The sequence below is a fragment of the Myotis daubentonii genome, chromosome 17 (assembly GCF_963259705.1).
Source record: "Myotis daubentonii chromosome 17, mMyoDau2.1, whole genome shotgun sequence".
Lineage (NCBI taxonomy): Eukaryota > Metazoa > Chordata > Mammalia > Chiroptera > Vespertilionidae > Myotis > Myotis daubentonii.
Window position 1 is genome coordinate 19373054 of NC_081856.1, and position 26467 is coordinate 19399520.

At 45.6% G+C, this 26467-nt stretch overlaps 2 protein-coding genes across 2 annotated transcripts in view; both read right to left on the reverse strand.

The window, feature by feature from the left end:
* Positions 1-1070: 1070 nt before the first annotated feature.
* Positions 1071-24764, reverse strand: VXN (vexin). Its single transcript, XM_059673004.1, has 6 exons — positions 24120-24764; positions 18292-18347; positions 11789-11939; positions 7019-7080; positions 4242-4339; positions 1071-2189 (listed from the first exon to the last, which is right to left on the reverse strand). Exons 1-6 carry the CDS (start codon positions 24184-24186, stop codon positions 2006-2008), a joined length of 618 nt encoding a protein of 205 aa, XP_059528987.1. The 5' UTR covers positions 24187-24764; the 3' UTR covers positions 1071-2005.
* ADHFE1 (alcohol dehydrogenase iron containing 1) overlaps positions 18292-26467 on the reverse strand; it is a 52597-nt gene continuing 44421 nt past the window's right edge. Inside the window, exon 17 of the transcript XR_009449680.1 lies at positions 18292-18347. The gene's annotated coding sequence lies outside the window, so the exon portion shown is untranslated. The remainder of the gene's footprint in view (positions 18348-26467) is intronic.

The window sequence follows — 26467 nt, forward strand, 5'->3', positions numbered from 1 at the left end:
GAATCAGGTTGGCACAGGCCAGCTGCCCTGTCAATGTTACATTTCTTCTGTTTCCACTCCCTGGGCAGCACACACCTTTCCCCAACCTATATGATCCCTCCCAACAAAGGATATTAATAGAGAGAATCTCATCTCAGGTCCAAAGTAGCCCCACTCCCCTCCCATAACCCCCTCCACCCTTTTTTTTTTCCTAGGCACATGGCCTTCTCTGAAGAATGAGATCTCTCTCCCCAGGTCCTGTAGTGATGCATTTTCCAAAAACCTCTCAGCAGAGGCTGACATTATTATAAGAAATTAAAAACTAAACGCAATTCACATCCTTAGGAGATTCATCTTTTTTGTCTGTGTTTTTCCTTGCTGGTCCCTCAGTCTCTGCCAATTTAGAGTCAAGGTGTCACGTGATTCCTATTAAAATTGGGCTCTGGCTGCTGCTGCTTTTCCTACCCACTGCCCATCTGCCTGCTCTAAAGGCAACCGAGCACTGGGAGGGGGAGCGGGGGCTGCCACAGAGAGCGCTCAAGCAAGAACTGAAATATTTGACTGGACTTGGTCCTGGCAGAGGCGATGTTATTACCCTAAATGTCCTGGAAACCCGGTTGCCTCCGGTGTTAGAAGACTCCAGGCTCGGCATTCTCAGATGGCCCTCTGTAGCCAGCCCTGGCATTTTCTGCAAGTGGCTGTGACATGAGTCATAGCGGGCAGTCTCCGGGGAGGCTGGCCATGAGGTGAGCACAGAGAGGGAAAAGCTGCATCTTCCCCCGCCTCAGAGGTGAGAGGCCAGGCTGGGGATGGCCACTGGGCCCTTCGTGGTGGGGACGAAGGGGTCAGCATCAGCAGGAAGGAGGATGAGCCCAGAGAGGACAGGCCAGGCCAGAGCAGGCCCCATCAGAAATGGTCTTGGTGTTGACTGCTGGGCAGGGCCTGTAATATCAAAACCAGCTATGGCCGTAGGTAAAGAAGCAATGAGATCCAGATGCATAATCCTGTCCATTTGGGAAAGCCTTCTCTCTCATGCAAGGAGGGAGCCTCTGGCATGCTCTTGTGGCGGCTTATTAATGTCACAAACGAAGCATATTTTATTTTTATTTGACTTGGCCAATAAAAATGTTCTGTACAAGGTAAACACTTCATCATGAAATATTTAAAGTAAAAATAAATAAATCAATTCCATCCTACAGAAATCTCCAGCTACCACATACAAATAGAGGACATCAGTTATAAATTAAATACGTTAAAATAAATAGTCTTAGGGTACTCCAATTGATAGGGTCAGTTTAAATCACCTGTTGAAATGATTATACCAAAGCAAGGTATTATTAATTCCACTAGGGACTAGACTATGCCATTTCAGAAAACATCAGCACTCAACATTTGATTTTTAATTGTTTTTCTATAGAAAAACTGCACATAAAAGAATAGAGAATTCATGCAATCATGCCAGATGATCCTCAAAACCCATGTTGACGATACTCTGGATTGGATATTTGCCCTACGAAGTAAATATTTAGTGCTCTGTCATTGAAAAGCCTACCTCGTCAAGATGAAATAAATGCGATACCAGGAAGAGTAAGAACCATCGTGTTTCCAGGTGCCTCAAACATCAAGCTCTTACATTTACACAGAAATCACACATATGAGAATGACTCACAAGGAAGACAGAAGAATCACCTGCTTCCTTCCTTGGGGAGGTCTTTAAAATGGGTTGGGGCAATTTTATTTTGGTGTGGTTTTGCTTAAAAATGGGGACATAAACTTATGATCTTCCAAAGTCACTGTCAGGCCAGGGGCTTAAGCGATTCTAAGAAGGAACCGTCTTCTTTTGCCTTCGAGGGAAGTTCCTTTTGTGCCTCCTAGGCTGGGTGATTGGGTAGTGAGGGACGATGATATGATGTGTTTGTACCAGGTACTTGCAGAGGTAAATGTGTTCATTTTTAGCACGGAGACTCCATTCCAATCCAGCGTTCTCCCTCTGTGCAGCGACCTTTGGCACCTGGGAAGGTCACCTTTAGTCGGCCTCAAAGGCGCTGTTGGTCGCTCCCACGTACTCAGCCTTCTTCTTATGCCTCATCCACATTTTTCGGAGGATGCTGGGGATGCCGCAGGACACACTTCCTGTCAGTGGTAGGGAGGCTTCTGCTCCCTGGGGAAGGGTTGGGTACTCTTCAGTCATCTTCTTGAGATGCCTGGATCTAAAGAAAAGCCGGGGTGTGGGGAGGGCAGTCACTTCCCTGAGCCAGACTTTTATGTTTTGCTCTGAAGAAGCATATGGTAGCCTGAGCTCTTATTCCTCCTCTGCTCACACATCCTGTGACCTGGAGGGAGGGTCACTGTTGGGCCCCATGCAGGAATGACACCCCCTGGGGGATCCGCCAATAGGATGAGGGAAGGAGGTGGCCTTGGCCACGCTGGTTTATGGGCCTCAAGTTCGGCTCTTATTCCAAGTTCTACTTGCCCACCCCTCCCATCTCCACACGATCAATTTTGCTGAGTGGATTTCCCAGAGCATTGGCTATTGGGTTGAATCCTGACCCTCGCGCCCCCCCCCCCCCCCCCCGCACCCCATGTACTGTGTGATGTCAGGCAAGTGACTTAACCTCAACCAGCCTCAGTGTCCTCATATGCAAAGTGGGGATGATTTCATCTAACTCCTGGGGCTTTTGCGAGGAGGAAAATGAGAAAATAAAGCATCTAGCACATTGTAGGCCTCCATACATGTTCCTTTTCTCCTCACTTTCTCTCCTTACATGAAAGAAATGGCCTTACTTGTCAATAGCCAGGGCTCAGGAGCAAATTGCGATGAAAATGTTTGAACTTAGAGAAAAGAATCCGTTTAGAACAGTGGTTCTCAACCTGTGGCTAGCGACCCCTTTGGGAGTCGAACGGCCCTTTCACAGGAGTCGCCTAAGACCATCGGTAAACACATATATAATTACATATTGTTTTTGTGATTAATCACTATGCTTTAATGATGTTCAATTTGTAACAATGAAATTGGGGGTCACCACAACACGAGGAACTGTATTAAAGGGTCGGCATTAGGAAGGTTGAGAACCACTGGTTTAGAACCTTTGCAAGGCCGCGAAATGGGTTGGTAAGGTCAGCCTTTGTTGCACTGTAGTAATTTTTTACTGGTTGACTCCAGCCATCACTAAAAGCCATTGTTGCTGAGAACAATTTGCTTCTAGTACTTATACAATCCAAAAGATTGTCTTAGTTTTCAACACTTAGGTCCCAATATATTGAGTGACTTGGTTTTTATAGTTCTTCCTGGATGGCTTTCTTTCATCTATAAGGGTTTTGAACTGGCCTGTTTCCCCTTGGACACCCACAGTGTTCAAGGTGTGCACCACTGGGGTTGATATTTTAGCCCATGGCTCCCCACACATCTGCCCCTAAAACAGTCCTGAGTACGTGTCTTTCCAACTCCTAAATTGTAAGTTTCTTGAAAAATGATAGCAATGGTTTATGCTAATCTCTTTATACATTATCTCATTCAATTCTCACAATACCCCTCCAGAGGGCTACATCCCCAGATTTTGTTTGCCTTTTCTTTTTAAATAAACGAGGACATGGAGGTCTGAATAACTTGCCTGAAGTCACAGCAAGGCAGTGGCGTGCCAGGCAAGCAGCAGCACGTGACTGCCACCTGCAGCATGGAGGACGGTGGAAGGGACACAAATGGACAAGGTGAACCGAGTTTCAGGCTCCTGCCCACCACCTTCTTAGTGTACCACTGAAGGCGGGGAGGGGGCTGCTGGGGGTTACTCACTCCTGGGACTCTAGCTGCTGGCCCCTGGATCAGAGGTAACAGTAACGTGGCGGGGGAGGGGTGGGGGATAAATTTGGTTTGAAACCTTTGACCTTATGTACTTTTTTACCTTTGGGCAAGGGCCATGAACCCAATTCAGGAGGCATTTCTGACCTCAGCCTGCCTAGGGGAGGCTCTGAATATGGCCTGCGATTACATTTATCTAATTAACCCCAAGTCCTCCAAGTGACAGTTCTCCAAGTGTAAAGAGCGGCGTTAATGAAGTGGAAACCATCAAACACGCTTCAGCTTGATCCTAGAGAAACAGTTACCCAGGGTTATTGTCCTCATTAAGAGGACATTTGCAGCTGGCATGGGTTTCGTGTTAGCATCTTGAGAGTCTGTCAACCAGGCCACCTGTTCCGCTTCTGCCGCAGGGCCCGGAGCAGGTGGGGCGCCCCGCAGGCAGCGGGTGGGGAGGCCCGGCACTTACCCTCTTGTCAGAACAGCTCTGTTGTCAGAGCCGCCGGGAGCGGGCGCCTCCAGGACAGCTGTGGGGGCCTTCACTGAGATCCGGGCCACCGGAGGAATCTGGGTTGTGAGGAAGGGGAAGAGAATGTGAGGATGTGGCCATGGTCCCAACGCTGGAGCCACTGAAAGGGGAATGGCTACACTGAACCACCACGAACCCAGGGCAACAGTCCTTACACTTGGGCGGGCATCGGACTCCCCTGGAGGGCTTGTTAGCTCCGTGCTGGGCCCACCCGGGTATCGGTTCAGTATTTGTGATGTGGGCTTAAGCATTTGCGTTTCTAATAAGTTCCTATGTGCTGATAGTCCCAGGACCCCAATTTGAGAAGAAACTTGAAAGAGAGCAACTCAATCTTACCTGAGAACTCGGTCCCCTCACACTCCCATTGCCGGTGTCCCCTTTGTTGTCAACCCCTGCAGGTTCTTGCTTTGAAATACTGCCTAGATTCCTACCAGCCTCTCCATCTCCTCTGCTGCAGCCTTCAGGGCCCATCACCTTGGGGGCTCCTTGTTTCCAACCAGACCCCAGACCCCTCCTGGATTTGCAGGGCCTCCACAGCGGGGTAGACTGAGGCCAATTCTGCACCTGCTCTTCAAGGCTCTGCAGAGCCGACTCCACCTTTCCTATGCAGCTCCGCCTTCTGTCACCCCCATGCAGGGCCACTCCTGCCTTCCTCAACGCTCATGCCCAGCTCCTCATCGTCACTGGGCCTTTCCTTCCCTCTCTGGGCAGAGCCTCATCTCTGCCTGCCCTTCAAGCTCACTTCCTCCAGGAAGCCTTCCATCTGGCTGGTGGCCTATGTTGATTTCTCTTGGTCCTTAGGAGCCCACAGCACTGCATACCACCGGTTCTATCTTTTTATGGTTCTTTACTTGTTTCATATGTTTGTCCAGTATCCTAGTCCCCAGAAAAGGTTGTATAGAATGAGGCAGGGCCTGGGACTTAAGCCTTTGGTGGCCCTACTCAGCTTTTCTAAAGGAGGAGGTGAAACATGCAGTGAAGTAGAAATTAACTGGTGGCCTAACCTGGGCCAAGTCCAGAGTGTGCTCTGTCAATGGTCATGCGCTGTGCTTTGTTCCTCCACCCCATGGCCCACTGAAGGCGCAAGGTCACCGTATTCCTGGAACTGCTGAGAGATTCCAGGTTGAGGACACCATCATTCACCTCCCCCTTCTCTCCTGAGCCGGCCAGAGGTTGTGGGCAGAGTTACTGTGCCACCTTGTGGCCTCTAGGGAGCTCTCCCTCCCCATCATGCCAACAGCCCCGGGAACATCTAGCCACTCGCCTTCTTCCCCACTGTCCTCAGTCCCATTTCAGTGTTGAATCCGGTTTAGCCGTGCGAGCTCTGAATTGCTCTCCAGTCTCGGATGAGCTGTGGGACCCCAGCCCCACTGTCTCAGGCCCAGAGGAAAGGGCCAAGCCTGCTGCCTCTGTCCTCTGCATTATTATGGACCCCCTTTTGTAACTGGGTCCCCATCACCACCCTATCCCATCCCAACCTGCTCTAGCCTCCAGCTGCAGCTACTGTCCGAGCCCAGCCCCAGGCCTGGGGGCCGGTGATCCAGGCTGTGAGCCTCCTCTTCCCTTTAGCGTCAGCCTTCCCCTGGGCTTGGCTGAGCCCAACTGTTCAAGCTGTCATAGCCTGACAGCCTTCCCTCTGTAGCAATGGCCCAGCCATCCTCTATTTCCCTTGGTACTAGGTTGGGACAGGGGGCTCCTGACAAAATGGCTTGTCCCATCCCTGCCCATTGTATGGTTTTCCTAGGATAGGGGTGACTGAGATGAGCTACTCAGGTTAGATTTCCTCTCAGACCAGGAGCGAAGTACTCACCTCTCTGTACAATTTGTTCCATAAAAACAAGAGGCTGGGCCAGACAATCTGTCGGGTCTCTTGTCCTCAGATGGCACAGTCCATGAATCTTGAGGGCTGATACTCATTAAGCACAGACTGCTCGAGCCAACCCGCCTCCAGCCATGACCCCAACCCCTACTGTGCTAACTAGAGGGTGTCCGTGTTCATGCCCACAGGGAGATGCAGGAGTTCAGGGTGACTCTGAGCTAGACCTGGACATGAGCCACCCAATGGTCCCTCTTCGTGAAAGGACAAGCTGCTGGATTGTGGGAGGGCAGGTGACAGAGGGTTCTCAGCTCCCTCAGACATGTCTCAGAAGGCCACATCGTCCGAGGTCATGCCCTCCTGGGGCACCCCACATGCTCTGACAGGGCGAGGAGCAAACATAAAGGACTGGCCATTTGGACCAAACCAGATGGGCAACACTTGCCCCAGAGCACCCACTGGGAGGGGTCACACCTGTGTGGCCGTACCCAAGCCTGCCACCCTTCTCCTGTCACAGGTATTGGTCTCTACTGTACATCGCGTCCCATCCTGAGATGACTGGTGTTCGGTGTTTTCACGAAGCTTGAGACCTCTTAGATCTCTTTCCCCTGTAGCTGCCCTTGGGAATTAGTCAGGCATTTCCAAGTGGCAGGGGCCAGCATAAACATGCTTCTCTCCTCCCCTCCTCCCTACCCCCCCACCCATGTTTGAAATGTATGCTAAGTAACACCTTCTGTTTTCCTAAGAGTTGAATTTCTGGCAAGAAAGACAGCAGCAGCGAGACAGCGGGAACAAAGAACCCTCGGGCCTGCTTTTGTACAACCCTCAGAACTGGCCCAAAGGACACTGGTCTCTCATCTTAGCACAGAGAGGGCACAGCCACCCAGGCTGAGAGACTCACCAAAGACTTTCCATAGGCTCGATTCCCACACAGATTTGATGGTTTGGGTTCAGCAGTCCCCACTGCAAAGGTGAATGAAAGACATGTCACCCAGGGCGCTCTGTCCTGCTTCCCTTGGGTCTGCATCAATTATCAAAGTCAGGAATTTCTTCCTTTAAAAAAAATTATCTTTTATATGTAATATTTTAAAATTATAGTTTACATTCAATAGTATTCTGTATTAGCCTTCAGATGTACAACACAGTGGTTAGAAAATCATTTACTTTACAGAGTGGTCCCTCCAAAGTTTCAAGTATATATAACTATATACTCATATATAGTTATCATGGCACAATATTATTTGTTATTTTTTAAAATATATTTTTATTGATTTCAGAGAGGAAGGGAGAGGGAGAGAGAGAGAGAAACATCAGTGATGAGACAGAATCATTGATTGGCTGCCTCCTGCATGCCCCCCTATTGGGGATGGAGCCCACAACCTAGGCATGTGCCCTGACCGGGAATCAAACTGTGACCTCCTGGTTCATAAATCAACACTCAATCACTGAGGCACAACAGCCAGTCGTGGTGCAGTATTATTGACTACATTCCCTGTGCTGTAACTTACATCCCTGTGACTGTTGTACTTCTTAATTTCTTCACCTTTTTGCACCTAGCCCAACTCCCCTCCCCTCTGACAGCTGTCAATCTATTCCTTGTTTCTATTTTGTTTGTTTAGTTTGTTCTTTAGATTCCACATATAAGTGAAATCATATGCTACTTGTCTTTATCTTATTTCACCCTCTAGGTCCGTGGTCGGCAAACCGCGGCTCGCAAGCCACATGCGGCTCTTTGGCCCCTTGAGTGTGGCTCTACAGTGCGATTGAAACTCTGTGGCCCATGCGCAGAAGTTGGTATTTTGTGGAAGAGCCACACTCAAGGGCATGTGGCTTGTGAGCCGCAGTTTGCCGAGCCGCAGTTTGCCGACCACTAGAGTCTAGGTCCATCCATGCTGTTGCAAAAGGTAAGATCTCCTTCTATTTTATGACAAGCTGGGACTTTCTAAAGGCCCTGTACTGGGCAGTAGGATCAGGCAGCAGGGCAACTGCTGAGAGGATCACCTGCACCTCTGGTGCTCCTCCAGGGGCAGGAGCTGAGCTCTAATAGATAGGTGCTCAGAGAATGTGCCCTCAGCCCCTCCTTCCTTCCTAAGGTGCCAGATCACAGAGGTTATCAGGAATTAAGTCTTTACGGCTGGGATCCCGGATCCGTCATTTACCCTGCTGCTCCTGGACACCCCTCTGTGAAAATGAGCAGAGAAGTCCTGCCTGTGGTGGAACGATGGAGCTTCTCGGAGTCCTGAGACACTGGCTATCTGGGAGGTACGTGAGAACCTGCTTGCTATGCCTTTATCACCAAGGCCCCACCTACTTCTGAGTAATTTCTACTCTGAAGCCTGCAGCTCCGGAGAGTCCAGGTGTTGAGCTGAAGGATCTCCTGGGGAGGGAAAGGGGGGGTGGGGGTGGGGAGGGAATTTGACTTTCAATAGCGTTCTTCCCTGGGGCAGCCGATGAGCCCGATCCTATCACCCACAGCATATAGAAACAAAGCACCTTCCTCAGGAAAACATCTCCACGCCAATTAAACAAAGTTACAAGACTACCAAGGTCAAAACCATGATGTTCAGTGCTCTGGCATCAGTAATGATAACAACTCATATTTTTGAGTATTTACTGTGTCAGTCACTGTGCTGAGTGTAAAACACATACACATTGTCTGATTTAATCCTCACGGCAAACCTGACAGGTAGGTGTCATCGTAATCCCCACTTTCTAGATGAGCATGTTGAGGCTTTAGTAATACATAACAGTTTGGACGAAGCCGGTAAAGAAGATATTGGGAATGGCAAACTGCCCTCTTTGATCTTGCAGGACCCAGAGACCCCCTAACCCAGGTGGGCAGACACAGGGAGGGCAATCTGCATCGAGAAGAGTGTCAGCGAAGGTCCAGGGAAATAGTGTCTAAGGAAGTAGACACAGGATTACACAGCAGCTCAGCGTTGCTCTGTATATGGACTGGCAGGGACGGGAGTGTCACAGGAGGTGAACCTGGAGATGCCAGCAGAGGACACGTCCTGGAGGGCCTTGGGCATGGTATGGGTGGTTGCAGGTGGCAAGGACGCAGTGTTTAAAGTAGAGGAATGGTATCGGCAGATTTCGGCTTTCGAAGGACCCTTCCGGTAGCCTCTTGGAGGGAGGGGGAACTGAAGGTCAGGGTTGGCTGTTACACACAAGGGATGATGAAGGGACACCGAGTCCAGGTAGCCGGAGGTAGGTTCCAAGAGGGAGAGATGAGCCATATCTAGGAGCTGACACTGTCAGTGTTCAGTGTGTGAAGTGGTGGGTGGGATGGGGGTGGGGGAGGAAAGGGTTGTTAGGGAAAACATCCCAGTGGCTTGCCTGAAGGATGCATAGTGGCCCCAGCTGAGAAAGGAAGAGAGGTTTGAATGAGGAAGATGAGTTCCGTTTGAAAAGGTTGATTCTGAGGTGCCTCAGGACATCTTGGTGGAGAGGTTCCACAGGTGACCAGTTCTCCCCGGCTCAGGAGGTGGGGTGTCCCTCTCCAGGCACCTGAGGCTCACCTGCTCAAGGCCTCATGGTGAGAGCGTTTGTCAGCTGGGTCTCTGCCTTCAGAGTCCCCGCAATTTCCAAGATTCCTCAGGGAATCTTTCTCCCACGTGAGAAGCCTACAGCATCCAGGAGCCTCCACTGTAACTCAGAAAAGAAACAAGTCCCCAGATCTGAGATCCCTCTGACAGATCTTAAGATGGTAGTTTACAAAGAGTCTTTGCCCGGGCCGGTGCCAAGCCCTCCTGTGGAGAGCACTGGGTCTGGCTTTGGTTCAGAAACCCTCCCTCTCTCCCACCCCCTCTAGAGTCTATCAGATTCGGGAGCTGAAGGTTGCATCAACGCCCAGCTCAATCTTTTTTTCTTTTTTTTTTTTCCCTTCTGAACCTGACTAGCACATTCCCTGCCTGAACTGAGTGTCACATGTTAGGCAGATTCTCTCCATTTCATAACTTACTGTTCTCCTCTTTCTGAATAAAACACTGACTTGGGTTGCCTAAGCTTCCATAAGCTACTTAGAAGGGAAGGAAAGTGTCCCCTCATACGAGACAGTTGGGAAGACATTATTCTCTGGGGGAGGAGAGCTGAGATTTAATCTCAGTTCTATTGCTAATGAGAAGCGCGACCTTGGGTAGGTCACACAGTTTCCATGGTTTCATTTTCCTCTTCTGTAAGTTGGCAGGGGTGGGTGCAACAGACCAGTGGTTCTCTACCTCCAGTGCGCATTAGAATCACCTGGGCGGGGGGTGTTGTTAAAACACAGATTGCTGGGCCCCACCCCAGAATTTCTGATTCAATCTCTAGGGTGGGACCCAACGTTTGCACTTCTACCAAGTTCCCAGATGATTCAGCTGTTCTGAGGATCCCACTTTGAGGACCATCCACTAAATCATCTCTAAATCCTTGCTAATCAATTTATTGTCCTCAGGCCAAAATCTTCAGCATCATTAGAAACATAAAATCTGGGGCCTTACTCAGTCTTACTGAATTGGAATTTGCATAACAACAAGGTTCTCAGGTGATTCTTTTGCACATTAATTTGAGAAACATGGCTCTAAATTCACTTGATGATTTTGTAGTGAAGATATTCTCTTTTTCGCCTTCTACACACATACTGCACCCACCCACCCACCCACCTATATATAGACACAGAGAAAAATTGATCTTCTCTTAATTTGCAAGGCAGATTGTGGTTTTCCTAATGCTTTCACTCTACAGACATATGTATGTATGTAATCACTTCACTAGAGAATATAGATGCTTAATGCATTCCTATAGTAGAATCATAAAAAAAAATCAGGGTGTTAGATCAAAGAAGCCTTAGAGAAGATGGATAGGTGAAGGGACATACTCAGTTGAGTCTTATTTCAGTTCTTGTAACATACAAAATTATTGACACACCAAGGCTTTGAGAAAGACATCCCAGACATTCTATTAGGTCTTTTTGGAGTTAAAATATGAATAACTGTAGGCTGTGGGCATAACAGAAATAACCTACACTAGCAAGTAAAGGCAAAATACCATCACAGACTTCAGTGAGCTAGAGGAAGATGCCAGTTTCACTGCTTGAGGTGGAAGCCATTTATCAACAGCATGAAAGGTACGACTGTACTGCTTCCAGCTTTCAAAACAAGTTTGTCCCTGAATTCTTTCATAGATTGTTGAAATAGCCTAAGTAATATAAGATGGTGAGATCCTAAGATGGTAGTTTACGAAGAGTCTGTATAATGACCGACACACTGCCTATAAAATCAATAACGCAGGCTTCTTCTGCTATGCGAGTCACGACTACACTGGTTTTCTCTCCCCAGAACATAAAGACTCATCTGAATCCAGCAGGGCTTCCTGCGGAGCAAGATGGTAGATGAAAGCAACTTTGCTTATGACACACACCAGAGCGAGTTTCACAGGTGGAAGGGAGGTGTGTGGGGCTGCTGTAGAGGGGGTCTGAGAGCAGGTGCACTCAGAGCGGGAAAGCATGTGTGGGGGGAAAAGCGTGGTCCCCACACCACAGGTGCTCTGCTCACCTGGCGTGACCGAGGACACTAGGGAGGCCCACGATGTAGTCAGACAAACCACAAGCCAGGACGCAGACACTGCAGCTGCTGCTCTCAGCGAGTCATTGTCCCCCAGGGAGTACCCCGAGCAGGGTCAGTGCACATACCCGGTCTGGCAGGAGCCTTGGCGGGGTGGGGTCCCGGCTGCCATGAGCTGTGGAGTCGGCTGAACCTGGGGCCCTCGCAGTCTCGGCGGTCAGTGCGGCGTGGCAGCAGCTCCAGGGGCCGGGAAGCGTACAGGTCTGAGTCAATCACCACCTGGCGGGAGGAGGAAGGACAGTCAGCTTGTTCCCCAAATCAGATCCAGGGACCCATGGCCCAGGCCAGGACTACAGCTCTGCAGATGGACCTTGTGCCGACATGCACATTTTGGAGCCATCCTTACTCCTCTGAATGCTAGGAACAGCGAGGAAACATGGGCAAACAGCCCAGACACAGCTGTTTACTGAGCTTCAGAACGTGTAGGGGTGCAGGAAAACGAGGGCTTCGGAGGTCCCTCACCAGCAGTCCCGTCACAGAGTTAGGGTCCTGGGCCATCAGGCCAAAAATCAGGGCTGCTCACCTGCACCCTGGCCCGACAACAGGACGGGTTATTTGAAAGGAGGCTAGCCCTGAAAACTGTGATGTTATGGTCTTTGCAGCTAAATGGATGCCTTTGTTCCCATGAGGCCAGAAGACTTAGAGAAAAGACTTGGAACCCAACTGACTCCCAGATTTGTAAATGTTTTATTAAAAATATTTTCATTGATTTCAGAGAGGAAGGGAGAGGGAGAGAGAGATAGAAACATCAAGGACGAGAGAATCATTGATCAGCTGCCTCCTGCACACCCCTCACTGGGGATCGAGCCTGAAACCCAGGCATGTACCCTGACCAGGAACTGAAACATGACCTCCTGTTTCATAGGTCGTTGCTCAACCACTAAGCCACGCCGGCCAGGCCAACCCCCGGTTTTGACACTTTGTGGTAATGTGGGAAAGGGATATCGCTGTTTGCCTTGCTGTATTGGGGCAGAGTATGTAAGTGCCTCCTGTCACTAGTAGAAATTTTAAGAGCGTAGCTTGCTTTTTTAGTTCATGTCACATACAGGGGTGGGCAAAAGTAGGTGTTCACGTGGAAAACTACAAATTAATAAATAATAATATGAGAATAAACTCTGTGTTTCACATATTCTCAACTGTAAGTCTACCTTTGCCCATTCCTGTATTTATCTACAGTGTCTGAGGGCAGTTCATGTCTCCCACAGAGGTAAATAAGGGCAGCTGACACTCTTTGCCTCAGTTTACCACAGATAGTCCTTTGCTTAGAAAATTAATATATCCCAAATTTGATCTTATCTAGGGAAGGAAATGAACTCTGTTCGGGCCCCTTTTAGGACCCAGACTTATGTATTCTGTGCCTTTGGAGAAAGCTGGTCATTCAGGAGCACTTGGGACCAGTCCTCTTTCTGCTCTGGGCACTGCGGAGGGTGGTGCTTCTGTTTCTGCAAGCCTTCCGTGCAGGCTAGGGGCAGCACCCTGCACGGGACGCCAGCACACTGGGGCTGTGAGGTTCCGCAGTGGGTGGTCCGGCACGCAACACCTGCATGTACATCCCCTCTGCTCTCCTCCTTCTCTTCCTTCTAGCACTGTGCTCTGCCATGGTGTTGCCGGAATACTGGACTTCCCTGGAGTAATGCTAGCCCCAGGCCCCTGGACACATGGACTGTTTGACCTAAGGGCCCTCCCCCAGAATATGAATCTCCAGGTTGAATAGGAAAGACCCAAGTCTCATTGCCTGACACTTGTAGGGCTCTCTGCTGTGGACCTCCCACTTTATTTTCGTTCTTTTGGCGTTCGTCTCAGGAAGGGGAAGTGAGGGCTGGTGTGTTTTCAGAGGCACTTTGCAGATGGAGAAGGTAAGGCAGGATGTGAAAGCCTGAGGAGTCCAGGGGAGAGACCCAGCATTTCCTCCTCTGAAAAGGGGAGCAAAGGTTCCCTGTCAGGAACAAGAACCGCCACCTCCGCAATCCCTTCTCTGCACTGTGGGCTGGGGAAGAGACTGGGGAGGGCGCGAGCAGAGAGGCATAGCGGCTCAGCCCATCACTAGATGTAGGAGGGTTCCTGGGGGTGGAGATGAGGCTGGTTCCTTCCCAGGTTCTGACTTAGGGCCAAGTGCCTCTTCAGGGTATCTTCTCCAATCCCTCTGAAAGGACGCAGGAAAGGACGGAGGAGAGGGGCCCAGCTCACAGCATTTCTCACAGCATTTCCCTTTTGTAGCTGGCCTTGTTCTTGGTTCTCATTTCCCACAATAACAGAGGCTCTGAGAGGGCTCCAGGGCGGTGTTAGGGACCACACCAGGGAATGGACAGCTGAATGGATGGTTGTGTCCTCCCGACAGCCTGGTTTATTTTCTGGTCCGTAGGACACATACTGGGCTATCTGCTGCTGCTGCTATGGGTGGTGGTCTTAGAACAAACTGATCTGAGAGTGGGCTCTAGCACCCTGAGTACACAGGTAAGATGGGGAACTGGCAGCAGGGGGTGGGATGTAAAAACAGGGAGTTAGAAAGACAGGTAAGACTTAGGTGATGGAGAATCATCATGATTTGGGGCTGATGGAATCCATAGCAATGTTCTAGCCCAACTCCCTGATTTTACACATAGGGAAACTGCCACCAAGAGAGGCATGTCCCTCCAAGGTCACGGATCCGTCAGGGGCAGAGTCAGGACAAGAACTGTAGTTTTCTGACTCCTGAGTGCTCTTTGTCAGACCCACAGAAGTACCTACAGCCAGATAAGAATTTTCCAGTGCAATTGATTGCTCAGTGCATTTTGAAAAATCAGCAGATCACCAGACAAATCCCTCCTCCGCAAGGTTACAATCTGGGGAGAATGTGACATTTGCAATCTCATTTCTCCATCTTGCCTGGATGGTGCCCAAATGCTTATTATGAAGGGGCTGTGAATCACAGTGACAGGGCCTCCGTTGTCCTGGGACTCCTAACTGACCCACACCTTCGTGTAAATTCATTTCTTTGAGCTACTCTTACAATGTTGGTGGCATCAGGTTGATCAGGATGTCAATAAAATTGCCTAAAAATCCAAGGGGGCGGGGAAAAGACCAGAGAGAGAGTCTAGGGAAGGAACAATATATGGCTGTGCCCTGGGTTCAGAAAAAAAAAAAAAAAAAAAAAAGGAACTTCAGAGGAGTCCAGAGAGAGGGGCACTGTAACACCAAGGATGGTGAAGAAAGGAAAGAAATATTTGTAAAGGAAGGAAGCTGACATCAACATGGTAGCCAAAGGAGGGAGAACAGACACAAATAAGAACTTCAGGACAGAGAGAGTCGTAAACATTGGTACATTAGAGCAGTTGCAAGATATGAATCATTTTCTCGGGAACTCAAAGGGAGAAGAGGGCCAACTGGATGAGGAAACGAGATCAGAGCCAATTCTTTCTTCTTTGGGCCTCTCTTTCCCCATCTTTGGTGGATTAAGAGACCTTTCTTGTCTTTCCTAATTTGAATGTTCTGTACAGCTGGGGCTGAGTTTTATAAGCAAAGGATGAGTCAGGCTGTGAGTGGAAATCAGAAATTCAGAGGAGACCTCAAAGGGCAGAGGACATTGGGAGGCTGTCTCACCCGGAGGAAGACTGTATATTTGAAGACAGGACCCTAGCTTCTGATTTTTTTTTTTTAAATCAAAAGCAATTTTTGTGTGTATTCATATACTTGAGTCATTTTTTTTTCTCTGAGTAAAAATATTTTAGAGAGGGGAAGTCAGAAACCATAAACATAGCAGTCTTTCTCAAAATTTTCCACTCCCAGGAAACCTGAGAGCACGGTCTGCAGTGCCTGGCTGAAGTCAACGGGATATTCCAAGAGGCTGTGCCCATGCTTTGTTGGCTTTGTGTATCTCATGTCCATGTGGCTTCACCTTCACGACTGAGAATTGTCTCCTTTGTTTAGGTTCTAAGTCCCCTGAGAACTTTCTTCCCTAGAGCCCTAGAAAGTGTAGGGATTTATTTCCATTTTAAAAGTTTTTGTTAAAAAAAAAAAAAGTTTTTGTAACCAGTGTTCTGTCCTTATAAAGCCAGTTAATACTGGTGTAAGGAGTGATTCAGACAGGAACACCGTTTAAGGTTAGAAATCCAAGAACTTGGTTGAGAACGAAATATTCCTAATCCCCAAGGGATCATCCCTGCGTTATGAATGATTTGTGGTTCTCTCAAATCCAAGGTAATGCCAAACTCAAGGCCTTGACTGAAACGTCCGTGGTGAAACTTAAACTCTGCATTACCTACAAACAACTGCTGCCCTTTCTATTCTTGGGTACACCCACTAATTCTTAAAAGGCAGGAGCGTTTTTCTACTAGTGTGTGGGCTTACGTTTTCAGGGCCCACGACAACAAAGAAATTTTCCATCCATTGAAATCCCCTTTCTTTCTTACTATATAAAACATTTGCAAAAGTTATTTTAAAAAGATAGGCAACTGACAGAAAAAAAATGGGCAAAAGATATGTGTAAGGAACCTGGAGTAAAAAAAAAAACACATTTATAAAAAGATGAGTGGTATTAAAGAAATGCAAATTAAAACAATACGATATTTTCACCCGTTAGACTGTCAAAGATTAACAACATTGATACCATACAGTATTGGCTCAGGTGTTCTTGTAAAGGTACTTTTAAAACACAGTTGCTTAGAATTTGGCAATGACTATATAACTTTTTTCAGTGCTCATATACTTTGATCGCTTTCTTTTAAAAAGATATATTTTTATTGATTTCAGAGAGGAAGGAAGAGGGAGAGAGAGATAGAAACATCGATGATGAGAGAGAATCATTGATCGGTTGCCTCCTGCACATCCCCTACTGGGGATCGAGCCTGCAACCTGAGCATGTGCCCTTCACTGGAATCGCACCTGGGAACCTTCAGTTCGCAGGCCAATTCTCTATCCACCGAGCCAAACCAGGTAGGGCCTTTTTTTTTTTAATTGAGACATAATTGATATATAAATTGTGTAAGTTTAAGGAGCACATGTGTTGATTTGACAACCCAGAATTTAATATCTATGAGTATATCCTTAAAACATTTTCATAAGAATATAAAAAATATGTTCTAGATAGCTAGAAATGCATAGAACTAGAATTTAAGACCAGGCAGTCTGACTCTTAAGTCTACAGACCTAACTACTGTGTTCTACAGTTCCTCAGGACTTATTAATACTATATTTTCTATCTTCGTAATGTTTCAATTTTTTAAAATTGATTTTAGCATGAGGGGGACTATAGGGGGATAAGGACACATATGTAATACCTTAATCAATAAAGAAATTTAAAAAAGAGGAAAAATAAAAAAAATAAAATTGATTTTAGAGGGAGAGGAAGGGAGAGAGAGAAACATTGATCAATTGACTCCCACTGGGGATCAAACCTGTAACCTGGGTACATGCCCTGACCAAGAATTGAACCTGTCACTTTTGGGTGTACCGGACAATGCTCCAATCAACTGAGCCACACCTGCCAGGGCATAATGTTTCAAATGGGCACACACTGCTCTGGATTTACAAAAACAATAAATGTACATAAAAACAACGACTAAATCCCATCTCGTTCCAAAGACACTTAATTATTTTTTAATGGAGAATAAGTTTTTAAAAATTGAGATACTTAGAAAATCAAAATGCTGTTCTATGAAAAATTGTGATAGAAATAGAAATTCCAGTATAACCAAGAAGAAAATTAGGAGTTAAAATAAATCTTTTAAATTAAAGTACAGAGAGATATTGACAACTTTCATATAAAGAAATCTGTAAATAAAATGAGAAATTTTCATCACCAGTATTCTCTAAAGACATGTAAACGAATTATAAGGTAATGCATATGCTTACTAAAGTAGCAAAAAGTAATACAGAAAATTAAAGCCAATGTTGGTGAGGCAGGAGGTAAATGACAAAGCCTGGCTGCAAGCCTGGCAATTGTTCAGAATTCCTGGTCATATGTGACAAAACGGTAGGCAGGAACCATTTTTTAAAAAAATCACTATTATTTCTCCCCATGTAGCTCAGTGTCTCTTACACATAATAGGAATGCAAATATTTGATGGATTGATGAATGAATGAGTTGATGGATAGACAGATGAAATTATTCTTATCCTTTTACTTGTTAATTCTACTTTGAGGCCTATGCACCAAAGAATTCATCCCAAAAATAGTATTTTGTACAAATAAACTCATTGCACTGCTGTTTATAACAGTGAAAAAAATGGAACATTACCAATGCCAATAATAGGAGAATACTTAGGGTGCTATATCCACATCCTGGACTCTGTTTAAATAAGAAAAAACCCCCACAGTAGATACAAAAGGAGATTTACTCTCTGTGTCTGGGAAAAATGGCTGAATTGAGGGGTTCAATTCGGAGCTGTGTTCTGTCTGGTAGACATTTGTCAATTATTTTGGTTAAGTGGAGGCGGGAGAATGCAGCAACAACAACATGGGTTACAGGAAACCTTCCTGGTTATATTGAGAGCAGGAGAGAGAGAGAGAGAGAGAGAGAGAGAGAGAGAGAAGACGCTAGACAATGCTTTTCAAATAACAGTCAATAGAGATATCAAAACTGAAGTTTCCTTACATTCTTGGTCAAGAGGTGTTGAGAGCTTTTGACTCTTCTTCTGGCTGGACTGGACACTGTGAAGAGAGATAAAGGAATGGTTTTAGAGAGTACCCGTGAGGCTGACATAGCTACAGTAACAAAACTGAGAGGGTTTGCACCTGGGATGAGGGAGGGGCAGAGGACAGGGCCTGGGAAGAAGAGGCAGGGTGCAACTGCAGTTCTGGATGTTACTTGGTTGAGTGCACCAAAGTGCACAGCAGCATTATTCACAATAGCCAAAAGGTGGGCACAACCCAAGTGTCCGTCACCAGATACCAGTAAATGAATAAAATGTAGTCTATATATTCAGTAGAATATTATTCATCCTCAAGAAGAACTCGAATTCTGATACATGCTGCAACATAGATGAAACTTGAAGACATTAAGCTGAGTGAAATAAGCCAGGCACAAAAGGACAAATGCTGTAGGAGTCCACTATATGAGATACCTAGAGTAATCACATTTATAAAGACAGAAAGTAGAATAGAGGTTTCCAGGGGCTGGGAAAGAAATAGAGAGTTTAAGGCACGGATTTTCAACTGGTGTGCCACAAGAATTTTTAAAACATGCTCTACATGATTATTTAGTCAGGAGTACCGACCTCTTTTCCCTTAGATTGTTAAATGAAAAAATGACAACAACAGTCAACTGGTGTGAATGCCCCCCCTTTTTTTTCATATTGAATTTATTGGGGTGACACTGGTTAACAAATTATACAGGTTCCAGGTGCACAATTCCACAACACACCATCTGTACACTGTATTGTGTGTTCACCATCCCATTTATCCCCTTTCCACTTCCCCCTACCCGCTGTCCTCCTGGCAATCACCACATTGCTGTCTGTGTCCATGAGTGAGTTTTTTTCTTCCTTTTAAAACTTTTTTTAGAAGTTTATTGTTTTTTTGTGTTTTTTTTTTGTTTGTTTTTGTTGTGTTTTTTTTTTTGCTCAATCCCTCCACCCTCCGTGAATGCTCTGTCTTGAACCAAAAATATATAGGTCATATAATAGAGTTGCATCTTATTGGTCCCATTGCATAATAAGGTTGCATCTGATTGGTTAATTCTTGGTACCAGAAATCCTTATATACAAACTAAAGGCCTGATGTACGAAATTTGTGCAAGGGGCTTGGACCCTGCAGCCCTGGCTTCATAAGGTTGTCTGTACAGTTGTTCTGCTGTTTGGTCTAATTAGCATATTAGCTTTTTATTATATAGGATTTAAGTACCTGATTCTTTAAAAAGTCACTTTGGAACAAAAAGAGTAGGTAATTACTATTATTATTATTTATTATTGTTTTTGTAAATCATTCAAAACTATACCTATTTTTGTCATATTGGCAAAAAACATATTTTTTGGAGTGCCACAGAATTTTAGTAATTAGTTTATGTGTGCCATGAGAAGAAAAAGGTTGAAAATCACTGGTTTAATGGGTACAGAGTTAGTTAGGAATGATGACAAAGTTCTGGAAATGGAGAGTGGTGGTAGGTACACTCCAATCTTAATTTTTTAATTGCTACAGAACTGTATACTTAAAAATGGTTAAATGGCAAATTACATATTGTGTATATTTTGCCACACACATAAAAAGCCTTAAAAATCAATTAACCATAAAAAAAATTAGTTGGTTGAGAAAAGGTGTGCATTTTGTTGAAAAGGGAGACACCCAGGCATCTCTTCCCCACATTACTTCTAGAATGGTTTACTTGGAACCGAAATCCCACCCTGTCACGCCCTGCCTACACCTGAAAGGACCTCTTGCCTCCGGTCAGATCAGTGATCAGAGTGCTGTGCAGCCATGACACCCACCACCAGGCATGCAGTCAGCAGCCAGGGCTCCGCACTCCTTTCGCTTGGGTGTGAATCTGAACTTGACCACTTGCCAGTTAGGAGATATTACTCATCCTCTCTAAGCCCTCACGTTCCTCATCTGTAAATTAGGGGTAATTACACCTCCCTCAGAGGGCTGCGGTAAGGATTAAACGAACTAATTTGTACTAGTATATAGCCTTTGGCCTACCACCTGTCAAAGAGTAAGTTCCCAGGAATTAATAGTGGTTATTATGATTTTCCTCGTTCTCTGCAAGATGAGGGTTGGTGGGAGGAATAGGTGATAACTTGTAGAGACTATAGCATTCCATTAGAGTGTCTCTTTCTGGAGTTTTCTCCATTTCCTCTTTCCCTTATTCCCCTCACTAACTAACCCCTCCCCATCATTGTTTATCTCCAAGTAGGTTATTTTGAACGCGGTGGTACTATTCACCCCAGAATTAAACCCAGTCTGGTGTGCCCCAGGAAATAGCTGCTGGTATAACTTCTTGGTAAAACCACAGTTTTTATCTTTTGTATTTACTGTGAATTGTGGCTATGAAACCTTTCCTTGAAAGGTCTCTCTTTCTCCAGAAAGTAAAAAGACATACTTGTCCTTAGTTACATACAGATTTGTTTTATGTTCAGTGCCTTTAAAATATTTAAAAAACTCCATAATATTTGCTGTGGCCATAAAATACTTAAGTGCCTTTAAAATACTGTAAGAAACTTCATAACATTTTTGTGAGGTGTTAAGATGATGGCTCAGCTAAAAAGAAAAATCACTATTAGGTTGGACCCAATACATGTGTGTTGGAAAGAGAGATATAACACAACAATAATAAATGTAACAATAGCTCTGGCCAGTTTGGCTCAGTGGATAGAGTGTCCGCCTACAGACTAAAGCAGGGGTGGGCAACCTTTTTGATTCGAGGGCCACAATGGGTTCTTAAACTGGACCGGAGGGCCAGAACAAAAGCATGGATGGAGTGTTTGTGTGAACTAATATAAATTCAAAGTAAACATCATTACATAAAAGGGTACGGTCTTTTTTTTTTTTTTTTTAGTTTTATTCATTTCAAACGGGCCCGCGGGCCGTAGTTTGCCCACGGCTGGACTAAAGGGTCCCGGGTTCGATTCCAGTCAAGGGCACATGCCTGGGTTGTGGGCTTGATCTCCAGTAGGGGGCCTGCAGGAGGCAGCCAATCAGTGGTTCTCTCTCATCATTGATGTTTCTCTCTCTTCCTCTCTGAAATCAATAAAAATATATTTTAAAAAATAAATGTAATAATAACTCCCCATGAAGTTTTACTAGGTGGATGGCTTATTTGTCGTATCTCATTCCCACCTCCCAGCAACTCTGTGAGGCAGGTGCTCTTCATTTTTAAAAAAAGTATTTATTGATTTGAGAGAAAGAGATCAATTTTATTGTTCCTCTTATTTATGCATACATTGGTTGATTCTTGTATGTGCCCTGACCAGGGATTGAACCCACAACCTTGGCATATTGGGACGATGCTCTAACCAACTGAGCTACCCAGCAAGGACACAGATGCTCTCCATTTTATAGATGGAGATACTGAGGGTTGTGGTTACACAGTCGATGGTGGAACAAGGCCTATGCTCTTAACCACTAGGCAGCACTGCCCATGTGGCTGAACTTGTGCTCTGAAATGTTTTGGTCTTTGGCCATTGAATACGCAGGACCAAACACTAGCATTTGGGAAAGGGCATATCAGGGAGGGCTATAACCCTTGTTAGATGAAATCAAACCAACCTATATTTCTGCACTGTCTTCTCTCACTGAGGACCCTCTGCCTGATGGCTTTAGAGAAGCAAGATGCAAAACAAGAAGAAGGAAGAGGCAGACGTCTCCCATTTCTGGTCTCATATAAACTACAAATACTCCTTTTCTAGACAACGACTTCCTAACCGGTGACATGTGCACGAATACCAGTGAATACTTGGTTTAACATCATGAGATGTCCGTGAATAAAAATGGCAAGAAAGGAATATGGGACTAAATATTTACCTTTGACCTAACATATTCATTGTTGTAAGTATGGAATAAAAATGGGAATCACTTTGCAAGTGATGTACTTGATGGTGCTCACTACATGCCAGGGGCTGTTCTAGATGCTTTATATAATCTCTCTATATCTCATACCCCCCTCCCCATCATAACCCTGGGAGGTGAGTTCTAGTTCCCCCTTTTACAAAAGTGAAAACTCAGGCCCAGAGAGGTTAAGTCACACAGTGCAGAAGCAGTGGCAGTTTTTGACCACTATGCTAAGCACATGAAGTCAAAGGTCCCGTTTTGAATAATTTTATTCATGGGAAGTATGATATTGCTCCTGAGCTGCATAATAATTTTTTAATTAAAAAGAGCCATATGGCTTTGATTTTTTTCTCCCTTTTAAAATGTTTAAATGGAGGAAAAGACAGGAAATAGACATACTAACATTTCCTTCCAATTTGTTTCTTTCTCATATAAAAGTAATAAAAAATTAGAGGGCAAGTTTAGGCCCCTTCTGTCTTCCCTCCCTCCCCAGGGATACTAAGATCACCCATTTTATCCATATCTTTCCAGCCTACGTTTTCACACTTTTCTCATAATATGTGCCCATAAACAATATATGGTATTGTTTTATATTTCCAAACTTAGTCCTTGTTATCATACATATATAATTTTTCAGCCTGGTTTTTTTTTTTTTTTCACTCAACATGATGTTTCAAGACCTATGTCCATACACGCAGATCTAGTCCATTGCTGTTGACTACTGTGGAGTATTGCATAGTGTGATGACACCACATTTTACCCCTTCCCCTCTTCAAGGACACTTAGGCTCTTTTCAATTTCGCTGTCATAGCATCAGCACCACCGTGAGCATCTGTGTCTGAGAGAGATGTGGAACAGCTGGGTCAGAGGGTCCTGGCCACCTCGCCTCTCCAAGTACCTTTCAGTCTCCAGAGAGAGTTCCAGCTCCTGCATGTGGACTGCCTCCTAGCTCCTTTTCACTCTGGCATTTTGGCAATAGGTGTCTAAAGCTTGATTTATGTTCTGCTGGCTGTCTCTTTGTGGCCAGGCTGAACTTCTCCTCCGTACCCACCCCCCCCCGCCCCCCGCCCCCCAGGAAGGGCCCAGGGAAGAAGAAAGGAATTGTTTGAACAAGGGTCACAACACCAGCAAACACCCAGCCCACTTCATTCAAGTCTGACAATGAGACCAGGGCTCAGCTGGAGTCCTGGACTCTCCCAGCACATCAGGGGCCGCAGGGATAGAGCAGGGGCCGCAGGAGAGAGGACAGAGGTTTGGAGGGGGCAAGGGAACTGTTTAGTCAACAGACACCTGCCATCATCTGAGCTCTCACTTGAAGCCCCTCCCTCTACTTGACACCCACTTGACACCACTGGCCTCGGAGGACAAGGGCTGACAAAGTCACACTTCTTGGTGGCGCTAGTTCCAGGTTAAGTTTGGGAGCGTGGCCCTGGGGTCTGGATAGAGGCCAGCCAGGGTTAGGGCATTATTTGACCAATTCCTTGGACTTTGGGTCACTGAGGGGAGTATTTCTCCTCATATCTCACTGCACAGTTAGAAGTCAGATTTGTGAGGCAGCTGGTTCTCATTTCAGGACCCACTTGCTCACTGGAGGAGATGAAAGAATCTTTCTAGCTGCTCAGGGAATTTTGTCTTCACCTCTGTTTCCTCCAGCAATGGCTTGCTGTCACTTTCATTTGGCTTAGTGGGTTGCAGTATCGAGTTAAGTGAAACAGGAATATTTAACCGTCCTTCTTTTCCCCTCCATGGATTGTTTCTCAACGATTGATGTTTATCCATGTCCCTCCTTTTCAGAAACAACAACAACAAATATCATCAAAACCGAGAAGCGTTGGAGCTCAGAGACCTGAGGGGGAACCTTAGTAAAACAGCACGTGATGGCCCTCACCCTCCAGCAAAAGGTGCCTCATTAAGGGAACAGTCAAGGACAATTTTACTTACCCTTGGAAGGAATCACAGTGGTGAAAACTTCGATATTTTCGTCACTGCAGCTATAAATCTGATGCATCCTGTCAGCCTTCTCTCCCCTAACGTGCCTGGGAACCGGAGGCCTCTCTGTGAACCCCTAGTTGCAAGGTTTCCTAATCCAGTCTGGCTCGGGGATCATTGTGCGGGTCCACAAAAGACAGGCTGGTGCTGTGAGCTCATCTCGTTTCAGTCTTCACTGCAACATTTTCTAATCCCATCTGTCTTTTTTTTTTTTTATGAATCCTATTATTGCAAACCTTTGATTGAGCGTGGAGGCTTCAGTCCCCTCCCAGCCAGGATGTATTTAACATTTTTTATTTTGCCGTGTCTGCCTGCCGCAGTGAATTTGGAAGTCTTTTGTGAAGTGATGAAGTGAAATCGCCTACTCGGTTAGCGCCAAGCTTGGCTGGAGAATTTCACCGAAAAGGAAACGTGATCTTCGGTAACAGCAATTCTCCTTTTTCTTTCCCTTTTTTTTCTTTTCGCTCCAGAAGAACTGGATATTCAATAACTTGTCATGTATTAATTTGGCTTCCTTCAAAATTTCTATGTTAAGCAAAAGGACTGTTTCTCCACAGCATTTTCGCCTCCCACCAGTGCACAATAAGGCTGACATTTCTAGAGAGCTCTGTGCTTAGCATCTCCTTGTACAACCTTTCAGGTGCTTGCAGGAACAAGCAGTGTCCCCACACTCAAGGTGCCCAGTTACAGGGTGGCTATATTTTACCCTGTATGTTGCATATATTATACACAAAATAAGGTTGAAACATATGTGTGTTATGTCCTAATGCACTGCCTTTCATGACAGTATAGGTTTATTCTTCATATTGATAATGATAATGATATAATATTATTAACAAAGAGAGTTGGCATTTCAACTTTGCTAAGAGCTAGGAAGCTTGACATAGAATCTCATTTACTGTCTACAACTACCCAAATAAGACTATTTTTGCCACCTTATAGGTGAGAAAAGTAAGACATGAAGAAATTGAGTAATTTGCCCAAGATTAAAATACCTAGTTCAGCCAGGCCATTGTGGGTCAATGGTTGAGCATTGACCTATGCACCAGGAGGTCATGGTTCAATTCCTAGTTAGGGCATATGCCCAGGTTTTGGGCTTGATTCCCAAAAGGGGGCATGCAGAAAGCAGCCGATCAATGATTCTCTCTCATCATTGATGTTTCTGTCTCTTACCTCTCTCTACCTCTCTCTGAAATCAATAAAAAAATATATTTTTTTAAAAATGCTGCTAAATCAGCTCACCCTAATTCCGTACTTAATTTTTTAAAATGTAAAGGTAGATGTTTTTATTTAGTTCTATTAAATTTCATCTTGTTGGTTTTATTACCTACAGTCTGTTAACATAATTTCAGACTATTAACATAATTTTGGATCTTGCTTTCTAATACACTAGATATTCCTCCAAATTTTACATTATTTTAAACATGCATATTTAACCACTGTAGATGTTATAAAATTTATAGACACATCTTTTACACAGTACTCTTTTTAGCTGAAAATGATCAAAATCTACTTAAACTTGAGCAAAAAGGAGATTTATCTGATGGAGACTGAGGGATCCCATTGACCACAAGACAGGAGTGACTCGAGGCCTGAGTGAGACTGGCAGGAAATGGGAAACTGTTAAGTCAGGGCAATACTCTTTCCCTCCATGATCTCTACCTCTTTATGCTCTTTCTCAGTCCCCCATACCACCCCTCTGTGTTGCAACACTACCTTCATCTCCAAGCCCTCATCTCTCCCGCTGGCCCTCACCCACCTGCACACATAACCATAGACACACCACGTATGGGCTGAGGTAAGAGCACCTGCTCCCCTCTCCCAGCTAGAACTTTTACCCTGGATCTGCAGGGGGATAATCAGGCTGGGTTAGTGATGCTCACCTCCTCTCAGGTGAGCATGGAGTGGAGCTGGGTTTTTTCTCTCAATATTTTTTAATATGTTTTTATTGATTTCAGAGAGAGGAAGGGAGAGGAAGACTGACATAGAAACATCAATGATGCGATAGAATCATCAATCAGCTGCCTTCTGCAGGCCCCCTGCTCCCGCCTCCCCACCAGGGATCAATCCTGAATATGGGCATGTGCCCTGACCGATAATCAAACCACAATCTCCTGGTTCATGGGTCGACGCTCAACCACTGAGCACACCGGCCAGGCTAGCAGCAATTTTTAAAAAAGAAGTCTGGGGTTTGGTTAACCACACACTTCATAAGAGGCAATATTATTTAAAGGGCTGGGACTAAAAGACACAAATATGGTTTCAAGGGCCTGGTTCTAAATAGAAATTAAGACCCCTTT

What these genes read in the sequence shown, in the direction of transcription:
- VXN (XM_059673004.1), bottom strand. Translation starts at nt 24,186, where the DNA reads ATGCATCAGATTTATAGCTGCAGTGACGAAAATATCGAAGTTTTCACC. An exon ending in CAAGGCTCCTGCCAGACCGG is followed by an intron (nt 7,081 to 11,788) that starts GTATGTGCACTG and finishes TCACCTTTGCAG; the next exon opens with TGGGGACTGCTGAACCCAAA. An exon ending in AGAGCTGTTCTGACAAGAGG is followed by an intron (nt 2,190 to 4,241) that starts GTAAGTGCCGGG and finishes GCTTTTCTTTAG; the next exon opens with ATCCAGGCATCTCAAGAAGA.